The sequence below is a fragment of the Phaethon aethereus genome (genome assembly GCF_964289735.1).
Source record: "Phaethon aethereus genome assembly, chromosome: 26".
Classification (NCBI taxonomy): domain Eukaryota; kingdom Metazoa; phylum Chordata; class Aves; order Phaethontiformes; family Phaethontidae; genus Phaethon; species Phaethon aethereus.
This window is the reverse complement of record NC_138602.1, coordinates 5,553,170-5,575,303: the sequence shown is the minus strand read 5'-3', so window position 1 is coordinate 5,575,303 and position 22,134 is coordinate 5,553,170. Positions and strand designations below refer to the sequence as shown.

Sequence of the window (22,134 nt, the reverse complement as noted above, 5' to 3'; positions counted from 1 at the left end):
AATATCCAATTTAGCAACGGGATGCAGGAGCTCGTATTCATGATGGGGATGCTGGAGGGGGCTGCGGGATGCTCCGGAGGTCCCGGAGGACGCGGCGCGTCCTCCGGGACCTCCGGAGCATCCCGCAGCCCCAAGGATTGCTTTTACGCATCGTTATCCCTCCAGCCGGCCAGGTTTCAGTTTTTTTGCAATTTTTTAGACTCTTTTTTTCGCATCACCCACCCCCCCTGCTCCGAAACGTTCGCCCACATCTGCGTGAGACACAATCGCGACCCGATACCGAAACCCACCTGCCCCCCAACTCGGTATCTCAATTCCTCAGGTTTCGACCTCGAGCACAGGGGTTTTTTTTTTCCCCCCTTCCCCAGGTGCCTGGGAGGGGTCCCGTGCTGGTGGGACCCCCACACATTTTTTTTTTTGCTTGGGGAAGCGGCGATCTCAGGGGATTTGGGGTTTTTCCAGCCTTTTTTTTTTCCCCCCCCTAGCCTTTTTTCCCCCTCTCCAGAGCTGGAAATGCCCCTTGGTGGCTCCATGGACCCTGTCCCTTGGGGGGGGTCTGGGGGGGGCTCTGTCCGGCTCCTGCTGCTGTTAGGATCCAGCCCAGCTCCCTGCAAGGAGAAATCCCAGGGGGGGTTTCTCGTGCCCAGGGTGGGCGTTAGATTTTCTTAGTGAGTTTTTGCATTTGTACAGTCACTGTTTTGGGTTGGTTGTTTTTTTTTAATTATTTTTATTTCCCCTCTTTCCTCTTCCCCCCCCCCTTTTTTTTTTTGAGAGCGTATTACCTTCACTTTATTTTTCTTTTCACATATCGATTTAAAATAAAAAAGCCTAAATCAGTTTCTCTGGGGTTTGGAAAGAAAAAAGGAACGGACACAGCTGCAGACGCATTTACCCAGCGTGCATATCTTAACTCAGGTAAAAAATGAAAAAGAAAAAAAACCACAAAAGACAAAAAAAAGAAAAAGAATAAAAACCACATTCTACCTCTGAGAGCGGCGGCCTCGGGCACACCCAGGCCCCCAGTGAAATATTTCAGTTTTGCAAACATTCAGGTATTGAAACTTTTGATTATTAAAAAAAAAAAAAGATAAAATAAAATAAAAACACTGAAAGTTTACATTTTATAATAACATTATTATACAGATTGTATTTAAACTTCAGAATATTTAAGACAATTGTAACCCTGTAAAGTTGATGAAATATTAAAAAAAAAAAAAAAGAGTTTTGTGGTCTGGGGTTTCTGTCCCTGGGGGTGGCCAGGGGGTGCCCATAGAGCTATAGGGCGCTCATCCAGTGCCTATGGGGCTATGGGGTGCTCACGGGGTGCCCCTGGGGCTATGGGTGCCCATAGAGCCGTGGGGTGCCCGTGGGGTGTCCATGGTGTCCCTATAGGGCTATGGGGTGTCCATGGGTGCACGGGGTCCCCGGGGGGGTCCCTATGGAGCGCATGTAGGGCTACAGAGTGCCACGGGCTCCCCACGGGGCTGCAGGGAGCCCACGCGGTGCCCGCGGTCCCGCACCCCGCCCCGGGCCAGGCCGGGCCGGGCCCTGCGGAGCTTCCGGCCGCGTGCGGGCGCCGCAGCAGCTCCCGCCCCGCGCAGCCGCGCGGCCATGGCGGCGCCGCTCTTGGTTGGCCGCCGCGCGGGGGGAGGGTGGCGCTCTAGGCGGCCGCCGCGCTCTCTCTGGTCCTGGCGGACCGCGAAGATGGCGGCGCCCATGGAGGTGGCGCTGGTGTCGGACGCCGCCGGGCCGCTCTGTAACTGCTCCGTCTGGGAGCTGCACTCGGGCTCCGCCCTGCCCGGCTACCGCGGCGGCAACAGCGGCCCGCGCGGGCTGGCGCTGCTGGGCGGCGAGCACCTGCTGGGGGCCCAGATCGGCAAGAGCTACATCAACGTCTGGGAGCTCCAGAGGAAGGTACCGGCGCGGCGGGCGGGCCCGGGAGGCCTCGCCTCGGGGGGCGCCCCCGGGCGCCTCGGAGGGACCCCCTGTCCCTGTGGGGATGCGCCAGGGCCCCCCTCCCTGGAGCACCCCCGTCTCAGTGGTGAGGGCCCCTCTCCCCATACAGACCCCCCGTCTCTGTGGCCAGACCTCCTCCCTCCAGGGCCCCTCACTCCATAGAAACCCCCCGCTTCCGGGGCAGACTCCCAGGCCTTCTTCCTCCATAGCGACCCCCATCACCACGGGCAGATGGCCGACCCCCCCCTCTCTCCACGGAGACCCCCCAGTGATGCCCCTGAGCCCCCCATCTCTGCGGAACCTGCCTGCAGCCCCCTCCTTGCCTTGCCCTCTCTCCCTGGGGTCATGGTTTCCATGAGGCCTGGCTCCCTTCCCAGGGGTCCTGGCCGATTGAATGGAAACCGCCAGGAAAAGTGTTTTCTGCAGGAGGAATCGGCTGTTGGGCTCCTTTCCAGGCCAGCGACCCCCCCAGCCGTGGCCCCTCCCCCATGGTTCCCATTCCTGAGGCTGGAAAGGAGCCTCACGGCTCCCAGGGCTGCCCAGGAACGTGACTGTGACCATCCCTGTCGAGGGAGAGCCTGGGGGGATGCTGGTGCCCCACAGCTGAGCCTGCTTCGCCTGAAGCCTACCATCACCTTGGTCTGCTCTCTGCGCCTTCCAGCCAGAAATGGAAGCCTAAACACAGCCAGACCCCTTCCTCCTCCTCCTAGCTGCATCCCGCTTGTGCTTAAAGTAGGACAGGACAGCTGCAAATCCAGCCATAGTTTCTCCATTCCCTGTCGTTCCCCTCAGTGTTGCTGCAGAGAGCAGCGGCAGCCCGTGGGTTTCAGCACATGCAGCCCCTTTGCTGCTGCAGCTTGGGGTCTGATCTTTCCAGTTCCCCCAAGCAATGAGGAGCTGCTCTCAGACCTGCTGCTTGTTCTGCCAGGCTGTGAGCTCTCATCCTCTTTTTTCTGTTTTTTATCAGTGTTAGTTTGCTGTAATCTTCTGAGCCTGTTTTCTGCTGAATCTCTGAGGTTCCCCAGCTGTGGAGCATAACTGCATCCAGACCCTTTACCTTTTGGTACTCCTCCTGCTGCGTGTGGGTGGAGGAGGGCAGGAGTGGGATTTACCTTTTCCTTGTGGGGCTAAACATGAAGCAACTGCAACAAAGCCAGCAAAACGCAGAGCAATTTGATGTGATTTGCACACATGGATTGTGCTCCTCCAGCATCTTCCTTTTCAGCATTGAGTTCCTGAACCACGGCAGTGCTGCTGTGGATTGGGGACACAACTTAAACGCAGGCAGCCACAGCGCATTGGACGCTGCCTGAGCTGCTGCTTCTCCCACGGGCCAACCTCAGTTGAACCAGGGTCTTGTTTCTCTCTCTCCTGTACTCCAGCCCCTACTGAAAGGTCACTGTGCTCTTTCTGCCCCCAGGACCAGCTCCAGCAGAAGATCATATGCCCTGGGCCGGTGACCTGCCTGACAGCTTCTCCCAACGGGCTCTACATCTTGGCTGGGGTTGCTGAGAGCATCTACCTGTGGGAGGTAAGGGAGTTGTCGGCTGGCACGGGGAATGGCGAGGTGGAGATTTGCATCCTACAGGGTTAGTGAGTGCCCCTGTCCCGTCAAATGTCAGTAGATCCACATTATCTGGGCTCCACAGTGGAGCGGAGGCTGTGCTGGGCTGCGTACGGTACAGCTGTCCTGGTGCAGTCTGGACTCCACGTTGCCCTGAGAGGCTCGAGGCCAGCTGCTCAGTGGCCTCTGTGGGCATGCAGATAGTGAAGCAGCTCGTCAAGGCGGTGGGGGGAAGAAATTGTGGTTGGAGCTGCTGGGTGAGCCTTAGGTCTGTTCTTTCCTTCTCTTTCCAAGCTGCTACAGATGCCTCAGGGGTGAGGTGTTGCTCCCTCAAAGCAGAAATGCAAGACCTGGTTTCCCTTTAGCACTTCTTCCACGTTTTAGCCTAATATTTGTGTGTGACCTGTGATCTGGATGTCTGCAGAGACTGCTGTGCTCTGGTCATCATCCTTCTCTTTCTAATTAGTGGTTGTGTTTATGTGGGGATTACACTGCGTTCTAAGCACTCCACCAAGCAAATAAAAAGCCAAGCTTGTTCTGAGCCCCGGGATTAAATGCCGAGATGTTTAACTTGGAAAGCTGTCAGTCCTGGGGGATGTTTCTGAGCCTTGTTACGTGGGTGGCTCTATCTTAATTCATCAGATTTTTCTTTTAAAAATGTGCTTGTGGCAATGTTGGAAAAAAAGCCTTCACAAGGAATACTGGACTGAGACTGCAGCAAGTGGAGTTTCTCACTTGTGATGCTCTGAGCTGGTCCCTGCTCTGCTTCATCTGCAGAACGTGGCCCTTTCTGCCCCCAGCTAGCCTTGCCTTGCAAATGCTTCTGAGCATCTGCCTGGAGTGGGTGACGGCACTGTCCTCCTGGTCGAGGGAGCAGGAGGCTTGGAGAGGCTGCATGGAAACTGTTGTAGAGCTGGAAATGGGCCCAAAGGCCCCAGTTTTGTGCCTTCTCTGTGAAACCATTTGTTCTCCATTGAATTGCAGTTTGGTTTTATTTTTAGGTGTAATTCAGACAGCGAGAGGGAGTTGATCCTCTTCTTTTATACAGAGCTCCCTTGCTGCCTCCTTAGTTCCCTCCCTATCTGCAGTGTTGCCTTTTAACAAGAAAAGCTCTAGGTTTAGGGAGCTCCTTGTCCACCCTAACGCCTCCGTTGGCCCGAGACCATGCAGCTGTGCTGAAGTGCAGCAACCCCTGGGGTGGCACACAGCCTCCTGCAGACCATGGCTTTCGTGTTAGATGTAGGAGGTTGGAAGAAGCCATAAAAGTAATACTAACAGTAAACAGGAAATATTTACTGCAGCCTTGTGCCTTCACCAGAGAAATGCCACTGACATCACTAGGTTCCAGGGTTAATGTGAGCAGGACCTCTTCGAACTGTCTTCTGCTGTATTTACCTTCGGTCATAAGTGTATGTGGCTGTACTGGTTGCACCTTGATTGTGTCAGTTGCCATCAGTGAGGTGCAGATGGGCTCATACGGTCGGCACAACCTTTCCTGTTTGCTCCACTTGCCGCCTCTGCTCACTGCCCTGTTGTGTACATCTCCACAGCGCCGGGACTCTCCGCTCTGCTTGCGCCTGGCACAGCAACGCCCAGCTGGGGATGGAGCTGAGATGCTGCTGCACCCACAAGCGTTGAGGGCAGGGTGCTGTGTTATTCTGGGGCATCTCAGTGCTCCTCTCTTAATACTCTCCTGCCCTTTCCCGTGCTCTAGGTCTCCAACGGGAACCTCCTAGCCATCCTGAACCGACACTACCAGGACCTCACATGCCTCTGCTTTACTGATGACAGCAGCCACTTTCTCTCAGGGGCAAAGGACTGTCTGGCCCTGGTGTGGAACCTTTACAGGTAACAGTGGCCTGCAGGCAGGCCTCGGCCCATTCGTAGGGGGGACAGGGAGCATCTGGGCGAGGAATATTAGAACAAGAGATCAGCCACCACTTCCCGGAGGTGGAATTGGCTCTGCCTAAGCCCATGTGTCTAAGCTGTTTCTAAAGCCTGCTGGTGATGATGACTCTGTGCCCTCCTTAGGTGGCTGTTCCACTGTTGTTATCCTCACTGCCAGAGAAGGTTTTTCCTGGTGTCTCATCTGAGGTTCTCAAGCTGTCATATATGGCTCTGGCTTCTTTTCCTTGCTTGACATGGAGTGGATTGTGCCCTTTCCCTGCTAATGGCAGCTGAGGTCTCTGTGTCCTCTGGGATGTGGAGCTCAGTAGTGGCTCTCATCCTTGGTATCGCGTGTGCTGACAACTTCTGTGTCCCACTTGGTCCTTGCAGCCAGGAGAGCCGTCCCAGAGGAAGCAGAGCCTTGGCCAGCTCTCCTCACAGCTGCTTTGCTCTGGCATCCCCAGTGTTGCTCTGGCTGACCTGCTGTGCCAACGCATCTCCGTTCTCCCCTACAGCGTGCTGCAGGCAGAGCCCTCCCAGATCCCTGACCCTCGCCATGTGTGGTCCCGACACAGCCTCCCCATCACGGACTTGTGCTGTGGCTTTGGAGGGCCCTTGGCACGAGCTGCCACAGCCTCCCTTGACCAGACAGCAAAGGTAAGGCTTGGCTCAGTCCCACCAAACGAGTCCCAGAGGTGTGCAGGCCCTAGAGGGTTAAAGCAGAGTTTCTGCTGAGCTGCAGCAAAGCTGCCTGTGAGTGTTGCAGTAGCTGAATTTCTTGGCTGTCTCTGTGATGACTCAGAGCTGCCAGACCTAATGGGCTTTGCCTCTCCAAACACCAGCAGTTTCTCTGCACCTGCCCTCGGGCTGGGCCTCCTCGTGCTTTGCAGTCCCTCATCTCCTGGGGAATGTTGGGCTCAGCTCCTCTGATTCCCCTCTCTGATGTCCTTTAGTCTCGAAGGGCAGGGAGTAGAGCAACCTGGAGCCCGCAGCCTGCTCCTCCTGCCTGGCAGGGAGAGGTCTGCCCTGGGGCGCAGGGCCAGCATGGGAGGGGGTTAAGGGCTGTTTCAGAGCTGCCTGGGAAACTTGTTTCCTGGTCACAAAGAGGCTGATCCTGGGTTCTGCCGTGGCTCTATCTTGGACTCGGTTTCCCCATCCGCAGCAAGGCGGGGATGCTGGTACGTGCTGCCAGCTTGCTGCTGGGCATGCAGGTGCTGATAAGCAGCAGCGTGTTCTTCCAATCCTGACGTTAACATTTAAGCCCCTAATTCCCCCATACCCTCTCGCTCCAGCTCTGGGAAATATCATCTGGGGAGCTCCTGCTTTCCGTCCTCTTCGATGTGGGGATCATGGCTGTGACTCTTGACCTCTCCGAGTATCACATGTTCTGCGGTGGCATGGACGGATCCATCTTCCAGGTGGACCTCTGTGCCTGGGTGAGTGCGTGGGGCTGCAGATCTGCTTGGTGCTGCTCTTGACGTGGCACCCTGAGCCACTGTCACCTCCCTGCTTGCGTGACTGGTGTGACCTGCCAGGGTGTAGGAGGGCCTGGGTTCCCCTGTGTCTCCTCTGCCACCTCCAGACACAGTGATGAACCTGCTGGCTTCAGTCTTCCTGAATTTAAACCGCTCTCTCCCTTCCTTCCTTCCTTCATTTCTGCAGCCGGTCCAGAGAGACCGGACCTTCCAGACAGAGCGGGAGAATGGGAAGGTCTTCAAAGGGCACAGGTGAGGGACCAGACATACCTGCCAAGCACTTCATTGCCCCCGTCTGCCCATCTCACCAGTTTCTGGCAGTCCTCGGGTCATCCTGAGTTTAAACTTCCTCCTCTCTTCCCCATTCCAGGAACCAGGTGACGTGTCTGTCTGTCTCCACGGATGGCAGCCTGCTGCTTTCCGGCTCACACGATGAAACAGTCCGGCTGTGGGACATCCAGAGCAAGCAGTGCCTGAAGACGATGAATCACAAAGGTAGGCATGCCCTTATCTCCAGGATCCTTTCCTCCTCAACTGCCAAAGGCCTCTGCTGTCTCACTTCTGCTCGGACACTGCCCTGGGCACCTGAGGCGTTTCTCTGATACTTGCTTCACACCTCCAGGAAGGACAGAGGCATTAGAGGGACGCCTTAGCTGTCTGGAGTAATGTTTTGACCTTGCCCATGTCTGTTAACAACCCCCCTGTGCACTGTCAGGGAGTGAGTCATAATTTCACCCTGTCGCTGAGGGCATCCAGGATCTTCCTCCTTGTTTTCCAAAGGGAAAACAATTTGCGATTGCCCCACACGCACCCTAATGCCTGGGGAGGCTGTGAGAGGGGGAGGCTGTGTCTGGAGAAGAGACTCTCTGTGACCTGAGCAACGAGCACCCATGAGCTCATTAGGTCTGAAGTGAATCCGATATAAGCAGTTGTCTGGGATTTCAGTGTAATGGCTCCGATAAACCATGCAAACAAACCTGTACAGGCTGCTCTCAGGTAATGAGCTGTGACTATGCCGGGCAAGGCAGGGCTGCTCCAGTCACCCAGCATGGCTAGCACCGCTGTGGGGGGAAGCAGGAGACCTCTGGGATGAGGCTGTGAGCCAACGTTCTCTGGTTCTCTTGCCAGCACTGCCCCAAAATCCATCTGGGCCTCAGTTCCTGTCCTGTCTCACGAGCTCCATCCCTTTCTCTGCAAACGCCGTTGTGGCACAGACCATCCCCGAGGGCTCCTTCGTGCAAGGCCACCCCGGGGGCGATCCAGCCGATCCATCCTGCTGGCAGCTGCTGGTGTTGGAAGCCGGATTATTTATTGTCCGCAGTTGAGTCCAGTCCCTCTGCCCATGCTGGCAGGGTGTCACCCACCACCTGGTGCCTGAGCCATCGTGACGAGGCTTGGACAGGACTTGCATCTGCAGTGGGGCCTGAGAGTGGCTGGGGGGTCTGCACCTGGATGGTGACCAGATTTGGGACCTGTGGACTAGTTCGTGAGATTTTCTCCTCTCTGCCTTTCTTCTCCGTTCCTTTCAAATTGCTCCTCAAATTGCCGGTGAACCAGCAGCGGTAATCTCACTAATGGATACTTTCATAAGCAAACGCCTTGTCTTTAGGGAGGGAACAAGAGTAAAACAAATGGTTTGTTACAGCAAAGTGCTGGCAAAGAGCAGCTTCGCGGCCAGCCTGGGACTGCTGGCAGAGCAGCTTCTGGACCAAGTATTTGGCAGAGCCTTTGCTTTGCCGGCGGGATCCAGCCTTGGATCCTGGGAGGGTCAGGCTTTGGAGCAGGCTCTGGTCTAGCTGGAGTGGGAGATGATGGCAAGGGAGCCCTCGTCTGCATCAGAGGTGCTTTTGTCCATCTCCTCTGCAGAGACTGAAAGCCTCAGGTGGCTCCAAGCCCCTCTGGGGCCCCCCAAGCTCCCTCCCTCATCCTGCACCTTTCCCTGCGTTTGGCAGGGACGCCGGGCGGGCGCTGCGGCAGCCTGCCTCCGCTCAGGTGCATCTGGATCCGTTTAACCTTTCCCTTTGTGCTGTCGCGTTCGGCCAGGGGAAGATGGATGCTCAGGGATTTGTTAGCAGTGACCAAACCGCTCTGCTCACACACGAGGCTGCTGGCTGCTGGCGGTGCGCTGCAGACGGTGCAGGGGCTTCGGGGGGCTGGGGGGGGTCTCTGTGTCTGACGGAGAGAGGTTTGGGGCGTGGGGGGCAGCGGTGGGAGTTTGCCAGTGAGCACGAGTTTGGAAGCCGGAGCGGAGGGGGCTGCTGACAGAAAGCAGCAGCCTGTGTGGGTAAATGCAGTAATTAAAGTGCTCATTAGCTCTGCCGAACGAGAGTGTGTGATAGATCATTGCTGGAGACAGCGGTGAAAGCGGCAGCCGCTGACGGGTGCCTGGCTCCGCAGAGGACGGTGGGGCCGCCCTGTGCTGCCTGCCGGGCCCAGGGTGCGGAGCCGCGTCCCCACTGCCAAGGACGGGGAGAGGGGCTCTGCCTCTTCCCAGGTCCTGGCAGCTGCCTGCGCCGCGGGTTGTACTCTGTTCTCGGGGCTGCCCGAAGCACCAGGCAAGAGGCAAATCTGCTGGAGGGAGGAGGTCTGACCCATCCCCTCCCCTTGTCCCATCCCAGGTCCAGTTACAAACGCCTTCATAGTGCTGGCCCCGGCCAACATGTTCAACCCAGACGGGAAACCGAGCGTGCCTCTCCCCAAATTCAGCAAACACCTCCACGGCACCGAGAGCAACGACGAGCAGGGGAGCGAGGGAGTGACGCTGCGCCTTGGGCTCCACCAGCAGGTACCGGGGACGAGCAGGCTGCTGAGGAGGGGGAGATGGAGGTCGGGTGGGGGTCGGTGCCAGAGGGTGCAAAATTTCTCCCCCAGCCAGAGCAGCAGCAGTGGCCGGTCCATGCTGATCCGCTGCTGGTGGGTAGCAGCTCCATGGCCTGTTCTCATCTTCCTCCGTGCTGCTCAACTTCCCCAAGTGCTGCTTTTTAAAGCAGTGGCATTGTGCAATTAACTGACTTGTGGCGGGAGCCTTGCAGGCAGGGAGCAGGCAGGAGCAGGCAGGGTCTTCCCTTGCTCTCAGCTGGGGATGAGGAAGCCCTGGGCCGAGGTCTCCAAGTGGAGCAGGGTCCTGGCTGGGGCACAGGGTGTCCCTTTGAAATCGCCCCAGTGTCCGTCGTGGCAGGGGAGTCTGGAGGCCGTTGGAGCCCTGCAGCTCTGCCTGCCCGAAGTCCTGCCTGTCGAGAGCCCCCATGCAGCGTCGTTGCCTCTTTCTGCCAGAGGCCGTTCCCACTCCACGAACGCCCTTCCCCAGCACGCTGAAACCCATTCCTCCTCCCTTGCGCTTCCCTCGCCGTCCTGGCTGGCGCAGTCATTTGTCCTCCCAGCCTTGCACCGCAGCATGGGCTGGCTCTGCTGTCCCACCACTGCTGTCCCTCGGTCCTGGCATGGCCATCCCCAGGAAGGGGGGTATCCTGCACTGTCACTGATCACAGGCTCGCTGTGTGCCGTGCCGGTTCACGCCCTGGTGGTCGCAGAGCTTCCGCAGAGCAACAGCCCTGCCACGGCTGATGGATGAGCTCCATGAAGGGGAGGTGGTAGCTGGTCCAGGAGGGTCTGGTTGCCCATTGCTCAGCGGAGGGGACGGCACACCGGCGGTGCAGGGCCAGCTCAGGTGCTGCTTTGGAAATGTCAGTCCCAGTCAGTCAGGCTCCTCTGCTCGCAGCACAAGTGCCGGGGAGAGCAGCCTGCAGCGTGGCGAGCCCAGCGCTTCCCCCTGCCAAGGCAAAGCGCTCTGTCCGTGCTGGCAGAGGAGCTTGGCAGACCCCTGCGCACGGCGCTCTCGAGGGGTCTGTTTTGGGACCCGTGCCCAGGCCCACGCACAGACTTGGGTTTTGGAAAGGGGCTGCAACTCCTGCCAGACTCTGCAGGGTTGGCCGTACCCCGCTGGAGTCTCTGCTCAGTTTCTCCGTCATCCCGCGGGGCTGAGGAGTTTCTTTGCCTGCTCCAGCGCGGAACCCTGCCCGGGGGTGCTGGGAGAGGGCCCGGGTCTTCTGTGTCAGTCACTCCCATCTGGTCCCTGCAGGAGTCTGGGGAGAGCTACCTGGAAAAGGCTGAGAAGATGTACTCGCAGATGTACTCAACAAGGGAAAAGGTGAGAGCTGCTCTGGGACGGGGGAATCGCATCCTCCTGGTACAGGCCCCTTGGGGGTCCTCTCTTCAGCTGAACCGGTTCTTAGGGCCCTGGGCAAGTTGCAGACGGGGAGGAACGAGCCCTGGAATTTGCTGATGGTGTAGGCAGGAGAGGCTGAGGTTTGAGTAGGGGATGGAGGAGGGAGAGGACAAAAGGGTTTAGGATGTGCTGCCCTTGGGGGGAGCACGAGCCCCCACTTGCTGGAGGTGAGAGATGAGACCTGGGTGCCTGATGCTTTTCTGTTGTGTTTTTCTGTCGCAGAACCTGGTGGGAGACCAGGAGCACCTGACGATCCAGGTGAGCGAGCTGGAAGAGGAGGTGAGCACCCTCCGGAAAATCAACAAGAACCTCTTTGACTTCTCTGCTCGCATCATCACCAAACCAGCCAAATGAAGAGGCAACCCCCTGCCCTCACGCCCCTCTGCCTCTCCCTGCCCAGCTCCTGGGGAAGACCCAGCCCGCCCTCGGGCACCTGCACACGTGCCAGCACGCCTGGCTCGCGTCCTCGCCAGCACCGGTCACGCAGCACGTGCCGGAGCATTTGCCTGCTCGGTCTGGCGTCCGTTCGATGACATGGGACTGAGACAAGCGTGGGGGCTGGAGGGCTGCTGCACGCGGGACAACGCAGGGACCGTTTTCACCCCGATTCGCTGCTCGGTGCTGGCGGGGGCAGACTTGGAGCGGCCGGCTGCGGGAGGAGCGTCGCCGGCTCCGAGGCAGGGGTTCAGGACGCAGCTCCTGCTTTTTCCCCATCTCTTCCCCTTGCCCTTTTTTGTTTCTTTTCGTTACTTGACCCTGCAGTGCAGACAGAAAAGTGTTCTTCGCTTAATACCGGTTTGAGATTGGATTTTAGAGACCCCTTCCGCCCATCCTGCCCTGAGAAACGCTGCTCGGTATCGCCAGACCCCTCACAGCCGGGATCCTGCTGTGGGCTTGCTCCACTCTCGTGACAGCGGGGGCTGCCTGGGGACAGGCGGGAGGTCCCCAGGGTGCTGAGACTGACAGCGGGCCCCCCACACCGCCCCATCCATCCTCTGGGTCTGGTGGGCAGTGGGCTGGGGGGGTCCATGGGCTCAGAGCGTGGGTGGTGGCTTCGGGTTGCGGGGCTGACTCCTGTGGGGAGGGGCGGGGGGGCCAGCAAGGTGCTATTTCCAATCTCCTACATTGACAATTTATATATATTGGGATCCAGCTACTTTGTTTTCATGGTGTTCTGGGGAATCGGCCTTTTGTATTGTCACGAGCATGGCAGCGGGGGTTGTGGGTTTTGTTTAGGTTTATTTTTTACATAAAAGACTTGTTTTTTATAGTGAAAGGTGCCTGAGGTTTTTCTTTAACGCTCCGCTGCTGGCCACAGATCCCAGCCACTCGCTGCCACGGCCTGGCAAGTGAGTTTGCGGCCGGGGAAGCCACGCGTCCCTCCCTGTCCCCACGAAGTTTTGCCTCCCAGCCCACGGGGCCAGCGGGGTGTCCCCTGGGTCTCGGGGACCGTGGCCGTCCCTGTGCGCACCCCCCGTTTCGTACACCAGCAGGAAGCGCAGCCCATTTGAAGCGCAGACCACGCTCCCGCCAGCTTGCTTAGATAATGCTTTTAGCTTAATCAGCGGCGTTTCTCTTCTCTTGCTCCCACCTTCCTCCTGCCAGTTCGGAGCAATGTGGACTGGCTGCAGCAGGGAGCGTCCGCCCGAGCCAGGGCCTGCTCGGGGGGCTGCGGCAGGAACGTGTCCCTGCTGCAGGGAGGGCCCGAGGCCCCCCCGCGCCCCACCGACCCAGGCCCGAGCCCTCCCTCCTGCTTGTCCCATGCTCTCTCCCAGTTCCACCAGTGGGGTTTGTGTCGGGGTGCTGTGCTTGGGGAGGGAGGACGAGGTGGCACCCGGGGACAGGCTGGGGTTTGGGGGGGGCTATTTCTTGCCTGTTGCCCACCCCAGCCCCCTGCCCATATGCCACGATTCCCCCCAGGGGAAGGAGCTGCCAGGGGCCCTGCGCTTCGGAATCCCGCTCCGGGGGGGACCAGCACCCCCACCAAGGGGCTGCCAGCATGCTCCATGCCCCAGCAGGATTTGCTGACGGCCTCCCCGCTGCGGGCCCAGCTCCCTGCGGGGAATTCAGTAGTTGTGACTCATTAAATTTGTCTGGTGATCAATATTTTTTGCCAGCTGGTATTTGGCTCCGTTGTTCACTTTTTTTTTCTTACTAATTTGGTGGAGGCTCCCGGGCAGCCGCTGCCTGCGCTCCTGGCAGCGAGGAGCCCCCGGCAGAGAGGAGGAGGGTGACCCCGCTTTCCCTCGCTGCGGAGGAAGGCTGTGAAGCTGCAGCGTGGCAGGAGCGCGAGGCCGCTCGCCCCCTCCCCATGCAGTGGGACGCCCCCGGGACCCCCCGGTTTTGAGGCTGCGTCTGATTGCGGGGGGATGGAGGGTTCTGGGTGCTTTGACCGGGGGGTGAAGTACGGCTCCGAGCCCGGCGGTGGCGGGGAGCTGGTGCGGCCAGAGGAGGAGGAGGAGGAAGGTCCCGGTGCCCCAAAAGCCACTGGGTCCCGCCCGGAAGCCGCGGGGGCTCCTGTGCCGGGGCACCGGGCACCCCACGGTCGCAGTCCTCGCACGGCAGCACCGCGCGGGTGGGGGCGCCGCTCTGCTGCGGGGAGAGGGGGTCCGCGCCGCGCGTGGGCGGGGGGTGGGGCTGCGGGCGTGCCTGGCGCTGCGTGGGCTGTGTCCGGCGTGACCCACCGCGCACCGGGGGCTGCGGGGGCCGCCCCGGACCCTCCGGCTCGGCTCGGGGACGGGGCGGGTGCCGCTGGCCGGGAGCAGGGGCCGGCGCTGCCCGCGGGGCCTCGGCGGGACCCTGCCCTCCCGGGCCGGTCCCTGCCCGCCCCCCTCGGTCCCTGCCCGTCCCTCCCGGCCCCTGCCGGTCCCTGCCCGCCCCCCTCGGTCCCTGCCCGCCCCTCCCGGTCCCTGCCCGCCCCTCTCGGTCCCTGCCGGTCCCTGCCCGCCCCGGCGGGGCGCAGAGCGGCGGGGCCGGTGGCGGGGCGTATGGCGGGGCTGCGGGCGCTCTGGCTGCTGGCGGCGGCGGCGCTGGGCGCGGCGGGGGGGCACCCGCAGCCCTGCCGCCTCCCGGCCCCCCCCAGCCCCGCCGTTCGCCTCGGGGCGCTACTGCCGCCCGCCGCCCCCCGGCGCGCCCGGCTCCGCGCCGCGCTGGCCAGAGCCGCCGGTACCGGCCCCGGGGGGAGCCCCGGGGGGGCGGCGCTGCCCTACAACCTCAGCCTGCAGCTGGTGGCGGGCGGCCCGGCCGCGCGGGACCCGGGCTCGCTGGCGCGGTGGCTGTGCGGGGCGCTGGCGGGGCGCGGCGTGGCCGCCGTCCTGGCGCTGCCCCGCTCCCGCAGGGAGCTGCTCCAGCTCGACTTCCTCGCCGCCGCCCTCCAGATCCCCCTCCTCAGCCTTCTCGACACCCGCGGGCCGCTGCCCTTCCGAGCGCAGGTAAGAAGCCGAACCGGGGACACCGCACCGGGAGCTCCGCACCGGGGGCACCGCAGCGCTCCGTGCCCGCTCCTGTCCCGGCTCCCATCCCGGCTCTATCCCGAGGTCCCCCTCCCACTCCTCCTCCCGGCTCCTATCCCGACCCCGGCTCTATCCCAACCCTCGTCCTCGCTGCACCCCGACTCCCTCCCGGCTCCAGCCCGGCTCTGCCCTCGCTCCGTCCCGGTTCCCATCTGGGCCCCATCCCACCCCCATTCCCACCTCCAGCCCGGCTCTCTCCTGACCTCCATGCTGGCTCTATCCCAGCCTCATCCCGGGCCCCATTCTGGCCTCATCCCGGCTCTATCCTGCCCCCCATCGCAGCTCTATCCCAGCCCCCTCCTGGCCCCTGCTCCAGCCCCATCCTGGCTCTACTCCAGGGCCATCGCAGCCCCCATCTCACCTCTCTCCTGGCCCCCTGCCCGGCTCTATCCCAGCCCCATCCTAGCTCCCACTCCAAGGCAACTTCCCTGGCTCCTCCGGCAGCCCCGCGCCCCCCAGCCCCAGTCCCGACCCTGATCCCAGAAGGGCTGTGGGAGCACACCCTGGCACTGGATCCTCCAGTGCCGCCCAGTTCATCCCTGCTGTCCCAGTGCCAGTGCCGCGTTTTGCAGCCCAAACCCTGCCAAGCCAAGACCCATCCCAGCCCTGTGTCCTTGGGGCTGGATTTGTCCCTCTCCCTTCCCTCGGCCGGTCCCTCCCAGGGACAGACCAGCTCCGCACGGGGCCATATCGCGTTTGGGCCCCTCCATGTGTGCGCCCACCCTCAGCTCCGCCTGGGCAGAGGTGACCCCTCTCCTGGCACGCAGCCGGACTACGCCGGCCCAGTTCCACCAGCCTCTCCCCAGGGACGCCCGGGCAGGCGGCGCATGTGCGCAGGCTGTGCCGTCCTCCACGTGTGCTCGTCTGCTGCCTGGCGAGCAACGCGTCCTTGAGGCTGGGGCAGCGCCTGGCTGGGAGCGTGAGACCCTTGTTTCTGGGCAGGGGGATGCACAACCCACTGCTCGGGTGGCCACGAGCCCTCCCGCACGCACAGCCAGGGGGGCCCGGCGGGGGTCTCCTTCCCCGGGCTCTCCCTCTGGTCCCTGGGCATCGCCCTGGCTTCATGGGTGGCTGCACAGCCAGCACTGGGTGGGGGAAACCATCTACCCAGGCTGGGATGGGGCAGGGAGTGGGCAGGAAGCACGGGGTGGCCCCAGGGCAGGAGGGACCATATCTGGCTGGAGCTGGGCAGCAGGACAGCCACAACCCCTGTGTCGGCAGAGTCCTTTCCACTTCCATATGGACCGGCAGAGCTCCCTGGAGATGCTGGTGGATGTGCTGGTGAGCATCCTGCAGGCCAATGACTGGCACGAGACCAACCTGGTGTTCTGCCACCCCTGGGATGTCTCCGGCTTCCTCGGTCTCTGGGCCCGCCGCTCCCAGGTCTTCCTCCGCACCATCCTGGACCTCGGCTACCTGGATGAGTCTGGGGCCACCCGCTACCTCCGGCAGCACGGGGAGCGCTTCAGGACCCTCTCCAGCCCCGTGCTGGTGCTCGGCTGCGACCTGCAGCGCGCTCGGCTCGTCTTCAAGGCAGCCGAGGAGTCGGGGCTGCTGCCACAGGAATTTCACTGGATGCTGGGCTCCCCGCTCAGCGCCGGCGAGCTGCAGACCGAGGGGCTGCCCCTGGGGCTGCTGGCCTACGGGGAGGTCAACCGGCCGCCGCTGGAGCTCTTCATCCAGGACGTGGTGGAGCTGGTGTCCCGGGCCATCGCCAGCGCCGCCCGCGTCCGCCCCGACCTGGCTCTCCTGCAGACGATGGTGAACTGCAACGACAGGCGCCGGCTGGGCAGCGAGTCCCCGGGGCTCTTCCTGTCCCGGTAAGGGAGGTGTGTGGGTGCTGTGGGTGTTCCTTTCCCCTACTCCGGCTCCATCATATCGGGGTGCACGGGGTCGGGGGGGCCGTGCCCCAGCCTTGGAACAGGGTGAGGGCAGAGCTGGGGGAAGCTGGGGCTCAGGGTGCAGAACCCGGTGTGGTCCCCAGTGTGTGCAGCTGCCGCCGTGGGGCCCAGCTGCCCCCCCCGGTGTCCACTGCCCCCCAGACACGCTTTGTGCCAGCTGCACAGGGGGGACGTGTCACTCCAGCTCTCCCTAATGCTGCCCGAGCACGGCTGCTCTATAAATATTAATAATGCTTGGCCCTGCCAGCACGGCAAGCGGCAGGGCAGCGGCGGGGCCGGATCCTGCTGCTCCTCCCTGCCCTTGCCTGTGCCCGAGTCAGGCACCTCGTGCTCCCGGCCCCAAACCCCGTCCCTCGGTCCCTCGCTCCTCCCAGCCGCGGCCCCGGAGCCGGTGACGCCGGAGCCGTGACACCCTGCCCCCCGCCAGGTTCCTGGCCAACACGTCCTTCCACGGCCGGACGGGGCCCGTGCGCGTGGAGAACGCGACGCTGGTGCGCCCGGAGCAGCAGTACCACGTCTGGAGCCTGCGGCAGGGCTCGCGGGGGGACCCCACCTGGGTGACGGTGGGCACCTGGCGGCACGGCAAGCTGGAGCTGGAGGAGGGCGCGTGGCAGAGCCCCCGCCAGCGCAAGAGCCCCGGCGAAGGGCCCGGGGGGGCCCGCACGAGGCTGCGGGTGGTGACGCTGGTGGAGCACCCCTTCGTCTTCACCAGGGAGGCAGATGAGGATGGGAGCTGCCCGGCCGGGCAGCTCTGCCTGGACCCCGGCACCAATGACTCGGCCGTGCTGGATGCCCTCTTCGAGGAGCTCGGTGCCGAGAACGGCTCGGTGCCGCGGGCGTACAAGAAGTGCTGCTACGGGTACTGCATCGACCTGCTGGAGAAGCTGGCGGAGGACGTGCCCTTCGACTTTGAGCTCTACATCGTGGGCGATGGGAAATACGGGGCCTGGAAGAACGGGCGCTGGACGGGGCTGGTGGGGGACCTGCTCAGCGGCACGGCCCACATGGCGGTCACCTCCTTCAGCATCAATTCGGCGCGGAGCAAAGTCATTGACTTCACCAGCCCCTTCTTCTCCACCAGCCTGGGCATCCTGGTGAGGACCAAGGACACGGCGTCACCTATCGGGGCCTTCATGTGGCCCTTGCACTGGACCATGTGGGTGGGCATCTTCGTGGCCCTGCACATGACCGCACTCTTCCTCACCCTGTACGAGTGGAAGAGCCCCTACGGCATGACCCCCCACGGCCGCAACCGCATGAAGATCTTCTCCTACTCCTCAGCCCTCAACCTCTGCTATGCCATCCTCTTCGGCCGCACCGTGTCCAGCAAGACGCCCAAGTGCTGCACCGGCCGCTTCCTCATGAACCTCTGGGCCATCTTCTGCCTCTTGGTGCTCTCCAGCTACACGGCCAACCTCGCGGCCGTCATGGTGGGGGACAAGACCTTTGAGGAGCTCTCAGGCATCCATGACCCAAAGGTAGGAGAGCTTCTGGGCTGCTTCAGATGGGGAGAGATGGGGCTGGAGTCCAGGGAAGGGGGGTGTGGGGTGTGTGTGGGGGTGTCTGTCCTTCCTGCTGCATTTTCCCTGCTGCGACAAGCATTGACGTTCTCCCCAGCCCTGGTCCTGCAGCACAGCCCCTCCTGAGGCCGTGGGGGTCTTCCCAGGCCCCCAGGGAGCTTCGTGTCTGTCCCCGTGTCCCCCCTGTTGTTGTGTCATCTCCCCCCGCCCCCGCGGCGTTTAATCCTGGCCTCGGCTCCAGGGACAGGGAGAAGTGGGGTCACGCTGGGGCTGCTCTTGGTGGGGGGCTCTTTGCCAGACACCCCAGAAGAGCTGCTGCATCGCCACGGGCTGCCCAGACACCGCCCCCCCGCCTGGGGCTGTGTGTGCTCAGGGCTTGGGGACGTGTCCCCCGGGGGCCGCTCCCGCCTGGGCTGGGGGTGCTGATGCTCCGGTGCCTCCTTCCAGCTGCATCACCCCTCGCAGGGCTTCTGCTTCGGCACCGTGTGGGAGAGCAGCGCCGAGGAGTACATCAAGAAGAGCTTCCCCGAGATGCACGAGTACATGCGGCGCTACAACGTCCCCACCACGCCCGCCGGCGTCACCATGCTCAAGTGAGGGGCGGGAGGGCAGGGCTGGGGGGTCCCCTCCTTCCACCCCTCCCAGGGCAGACATTGCCCCTTCCCTGCAGCCTGTGCACCCTCACCCCCCCCCCCGCCCGAACCCAGGGGTGGGCGTCAGGCTGGGGGGACCCCCGGGCAGGGGGGAGGCACCCCCTCTCTGAGGGTCCCTCTGCGTTGGCGCAGGACGGAGCCCCCCAAGCTCAACGCCTTCATCATGGACAAGTCGCTGCTGGACTACGAAGTCTCCATCGATTCCGACTGCAAACTGCTCACCGTGGGCAAACCCTTCGCCATTGAAGGTTGGGGGGGCTGCAGCGGTTGGCGGGGGGGCTCCATCTGTGTGTGTGTGTGTGTGTGTGTACACACACATGTGCTCAGGCCATGGCTGCGATGGGGCCACACGTGGCCACGGTGCAGGGCGGGGAGGGTGGCCGCTGCGTGGCGGCTGCTGGGGGCTGTGCCCCCACTCCAGCGCTGCCGCTCTCCCCCCCACCGGGGCCAGGCTACGGCATCGGCCTCCCGCAGAACTCGCCGCTGACCTCCACCATCTCCGAGTTCATCAGCCGCTACAAGTCGGCCGGGTTCATCGACCTCCTGCACGACAAGTGGTACAAGATGGTGCCCTGCGGCAAGCGCGTCTTCGCCGTCACGGAGGTGCGGGCGGCCAGGCCCCGGTCTCGGGGGGCTCTGGGAGGCTGACTGCCCCCCAGCCCGGCCGACACCCCCGCTCTCCCCGCAGACCCTGCAGATGGGCATCTACCACTTCTCGGGGCTCTTCGTGCTGCTCTGCATCGGGCTCAGCGGCTCCCTGCTCACCTCGCTGGGCGAGCACGTCTTCTACCGCCTCGTCCTGCCCCGCATCAAGCGCAAGAAGAAATTCAGCTACTGGCTGCACACCAGCCAGGTGGGGCGGGGGAACGGGCTCAGCCAGCGCCCGAAAGAACTCCCCATGCCGCTGCTCCCTCCTCCCTTGCACAACCTCTGCCCTCCTCTGGCCCCGGACCACCACCCCTGGTTAACCCCCCGACCATCGCCCGTCCGCCTCACTCTTCCCGTGTGCCCCACAGAAAATCCACCGGGCTCTGAACATGGGCACAGAGCAGCAGAAAAGGCAGCAGCTGAGCCTGGAGCAGAGGTACAGCCATGGCACCCACGCCGCTCTCCTCCTCCTCCTCCTCCTCTTCCTCCCCGTGGGCACCCACCATCCCCGCTCAACCCTTCTACCCTCCCCAAAAAGGTGCGACCTCCCGCCGCAGCAGGCGCCGGCAGCGGCGCAGCCCTGGGGGGCCCTGCGGAAGGAGGCAGGACAGGTGTGCTTCCAGCTGGACAAAGCCCCCCCCGAGGGCGAGGGGCTCCTGCGGCACCCCGGGAACAGGCAGGCGCTGCAGCCCCCGGACAGGGCAGCTGGCGAGCGCGAGCTCCGGGAGCTGGAGGAGCAGATCCGGGAGATGCGGGACCAGCTGCGCGCGGCCCTGCTGAGGAGGAGCGAGCTGGTGGCCGTGCTGGGCACGGCGAAGAGCGGCCGGGCGCTGCCCGCTCCGTCTGCCACAGAGGAGCCCCGGGAGGAGAGGTGATGCGGGCCGGGGGCCAGGCAGACACACACCCCCCGCCTCCCTTGGTCAGAGCAGGAGCGAAGAGATGAGGGACAGAAGGAAAAGGCACTTCGGGTGGCAGGATGGAGGTGGGGGTGTCCCAGGGCTGCCTCCCTTCCCCAGCTGCCGTGCTGGAGCCTTCGTCTCTTCCTCATCTCCCTCCCGCTGGCAACAGGGGTTTAAACTGCAGCCAGCAGCGTGAGCAGAGGGGCTTACCTTTGGGGAAGGCAGCGGGTTAAGATGAGCTGAGAGGCCCCTGCAGCACCAGGACGAGCTGCAGCACCAGGACGAGCTGCAGCACTGCTGCTGGCAGCCGCTTCAGCAACGCTGTTTTTAAACCATGTAAATAAAGATGATGGAGAAAAATAGTCTGCTCTTTCTCTTCCGGCTCCATCCTAAATGCAGCAACACTTGGGGTGAGGGTGACCCTTCCCTTCCCTCCTCCACAGGCACCTCCCCACCCGACAGTGGGACAGCAGTGAGGAGGAGGAGGGTGAGTAGCCCTTGTGCCACAGGGCAGAGCCAGCTGCAAGGCAGCAAAGTCGAGCTGAGCTCCAGAGCCCCCTCAAACCACAAAACGGACGGCCCCGGCCCCTTTCCCAGCCCCCAGGGAGCACGGTAAGGGCCACGGGCTCAGCGCGCTCCCTTGACCCGGCCCGCAGGGAAAGTCAATAGCCCACAGTCCAAGCCTGGGCAATGCAGGGTGGCTGTAAAAGGAGCGAGGAGAGAGCACAGCAAGAGACTTTCCCTCCCCACAGCCTTTCTGCCAACAGCGGTGAGGGGGGACTTGCACTGGGCCCCCTGCCCCACCACCATATCAGGGCAGAGGGTGGCAGCCCAGGGACCAAGCGCTCAGCTCGCCGCATCCGCACCACAGGGTCCTCGCACCTCAACTTCCAGCAGCACAACTGCTAGCAGGCCACCACAGCAGCTGTTAGATATAATATTTATTATTATATACAAACACATTTTGTACATTAATTAAATAGAATGAACTCTACTCTTCATTCATCAAATCATTTGGTTTGTTTCTCCCCGTTCCCCCCGCACCTTAAAAGCCTACGATTATCCCTTGCTCTCCAGCACGTCCACACTGGAGGCAGGGAGCTGGTTGCACACAAGGTCCCTTCCCAGGAAGGCTGGTGCAGAAGGATCCGACACGCTGCTCACGAGCAGGCTCCCACTTCCCCCAGAGCAACACCCAGGGCTTCTTGAGACAAAAAAAAAGAAAAAAAAAAAAAAAGGGGGAGGCACCCGGGTGGAGAGGAGAAAGTGAAGCGGGGGGCTCCAAGCCCTGCGGTCCCGACATGGAAACCCTGTCCTGGTGGAAGACACCAAAATGCACACAAGAGCCCTCCAAGGACGCCCCAGATGCTGCTCGGCTGTGGGGAGGCGAGGCTGAACTCGGGGACGCTCCTACAGCGACCCAGCTCCCCCCAAAGAGTGGGTTGTGCCCCACACGCCACCTCCCAGCACTGCCCTTCACCACATCTCTCCCCAAGCTCCCCTCAGCCCTACAGACTCGACACACTCCCACACCGCTCCCCTCTACCTACAAGCGTAAACCCTCTTTCCAGCCATTTTCATCCTCATGTGGGTCCAGCCTGTCCTCAGGGACAGCCGGTCCCCGCCCCAGCCCCGCGGTACCAAGTCAGCCAGCTGCCAGGGACACGAGGGAAAATTAGCTGAAATGTCTTGGCTTTAGTGTTTTGGTTCTTTGCTAAACCATCAAATGCAAGTTCAGCCAGGAAGATGCCGATCTCTCCTCTGGGATGGCACTGATCTTATGCAAACGTGTCCCACTGAAGGGACAAGGCACTGAAAAGCAAACTGCCTCACCCACAGCAGCAGGTGCCAAAAGCAGAGCTGCTGTCCCTCTCACCCCAAACGTCTCTACAGA

General features: G+C 62.1%; 2 protein-coding genes across 2 annotated transcripts; both read left to right on the top strand.

Annotated features, from left to right (window-relative positions):
* Positions 1-183: 183 nt before the first annotated feature.
* Positions 184-11,461, top strand: WDR18 (WD repeat domain 18; the record flags this gene model as incomplete). Its single annotated transcript, XM_082010851.1, has 10 exons — positions 184-1,914; positions 3,377-3,487; positions 5,235-5,368; positions 5,923-6,064; positions 6,700-6,843; positions 7,070-7,134; positions 7,253-7,377; positions 9,501-9,667; positions 10,961-11,029; positions 11,330-11,461. The coding sequence occupies exons 1-10, from the start codon at positions 1,408-1,410 to the stop codon at positions 11,459-11,461; spliced, it is 1,596 nt and encodes a 531-aa protein (XP_081866977.1). The 5' UTR covers positions 184-1,407.
* A 2,633-nt stretch (positions 11,462-14,094) lies between these two features.
* On the top strand, positions 14,095-20,216 carry GRIN3B (glutamate ionotropic receptor NMDA type subunit 3B; the record flags this gene model as incomplete). Its single annotated transcript, XM_082010812.1, has 9 exons — positions 14,095-14,538; positions 15,841-16,439; positions 16,948-17,998; positions 18,488-18,633; positions 18,826-18,941; positions 19,145-19,296; positions 19,382-19,546; positions 19,710-19,777; positions 19,880-20,216. 9 exons carry the CDS (start codon positions 14,095-14,097, stop codon positions 20,214-20,216), a joined length of 3,078 nt encoding a protein of 1,025 aa, XP_081866938.1.
* Between the last annotated feature and the right edge of the window lie 1,918 nt (positions 20,217-22,134).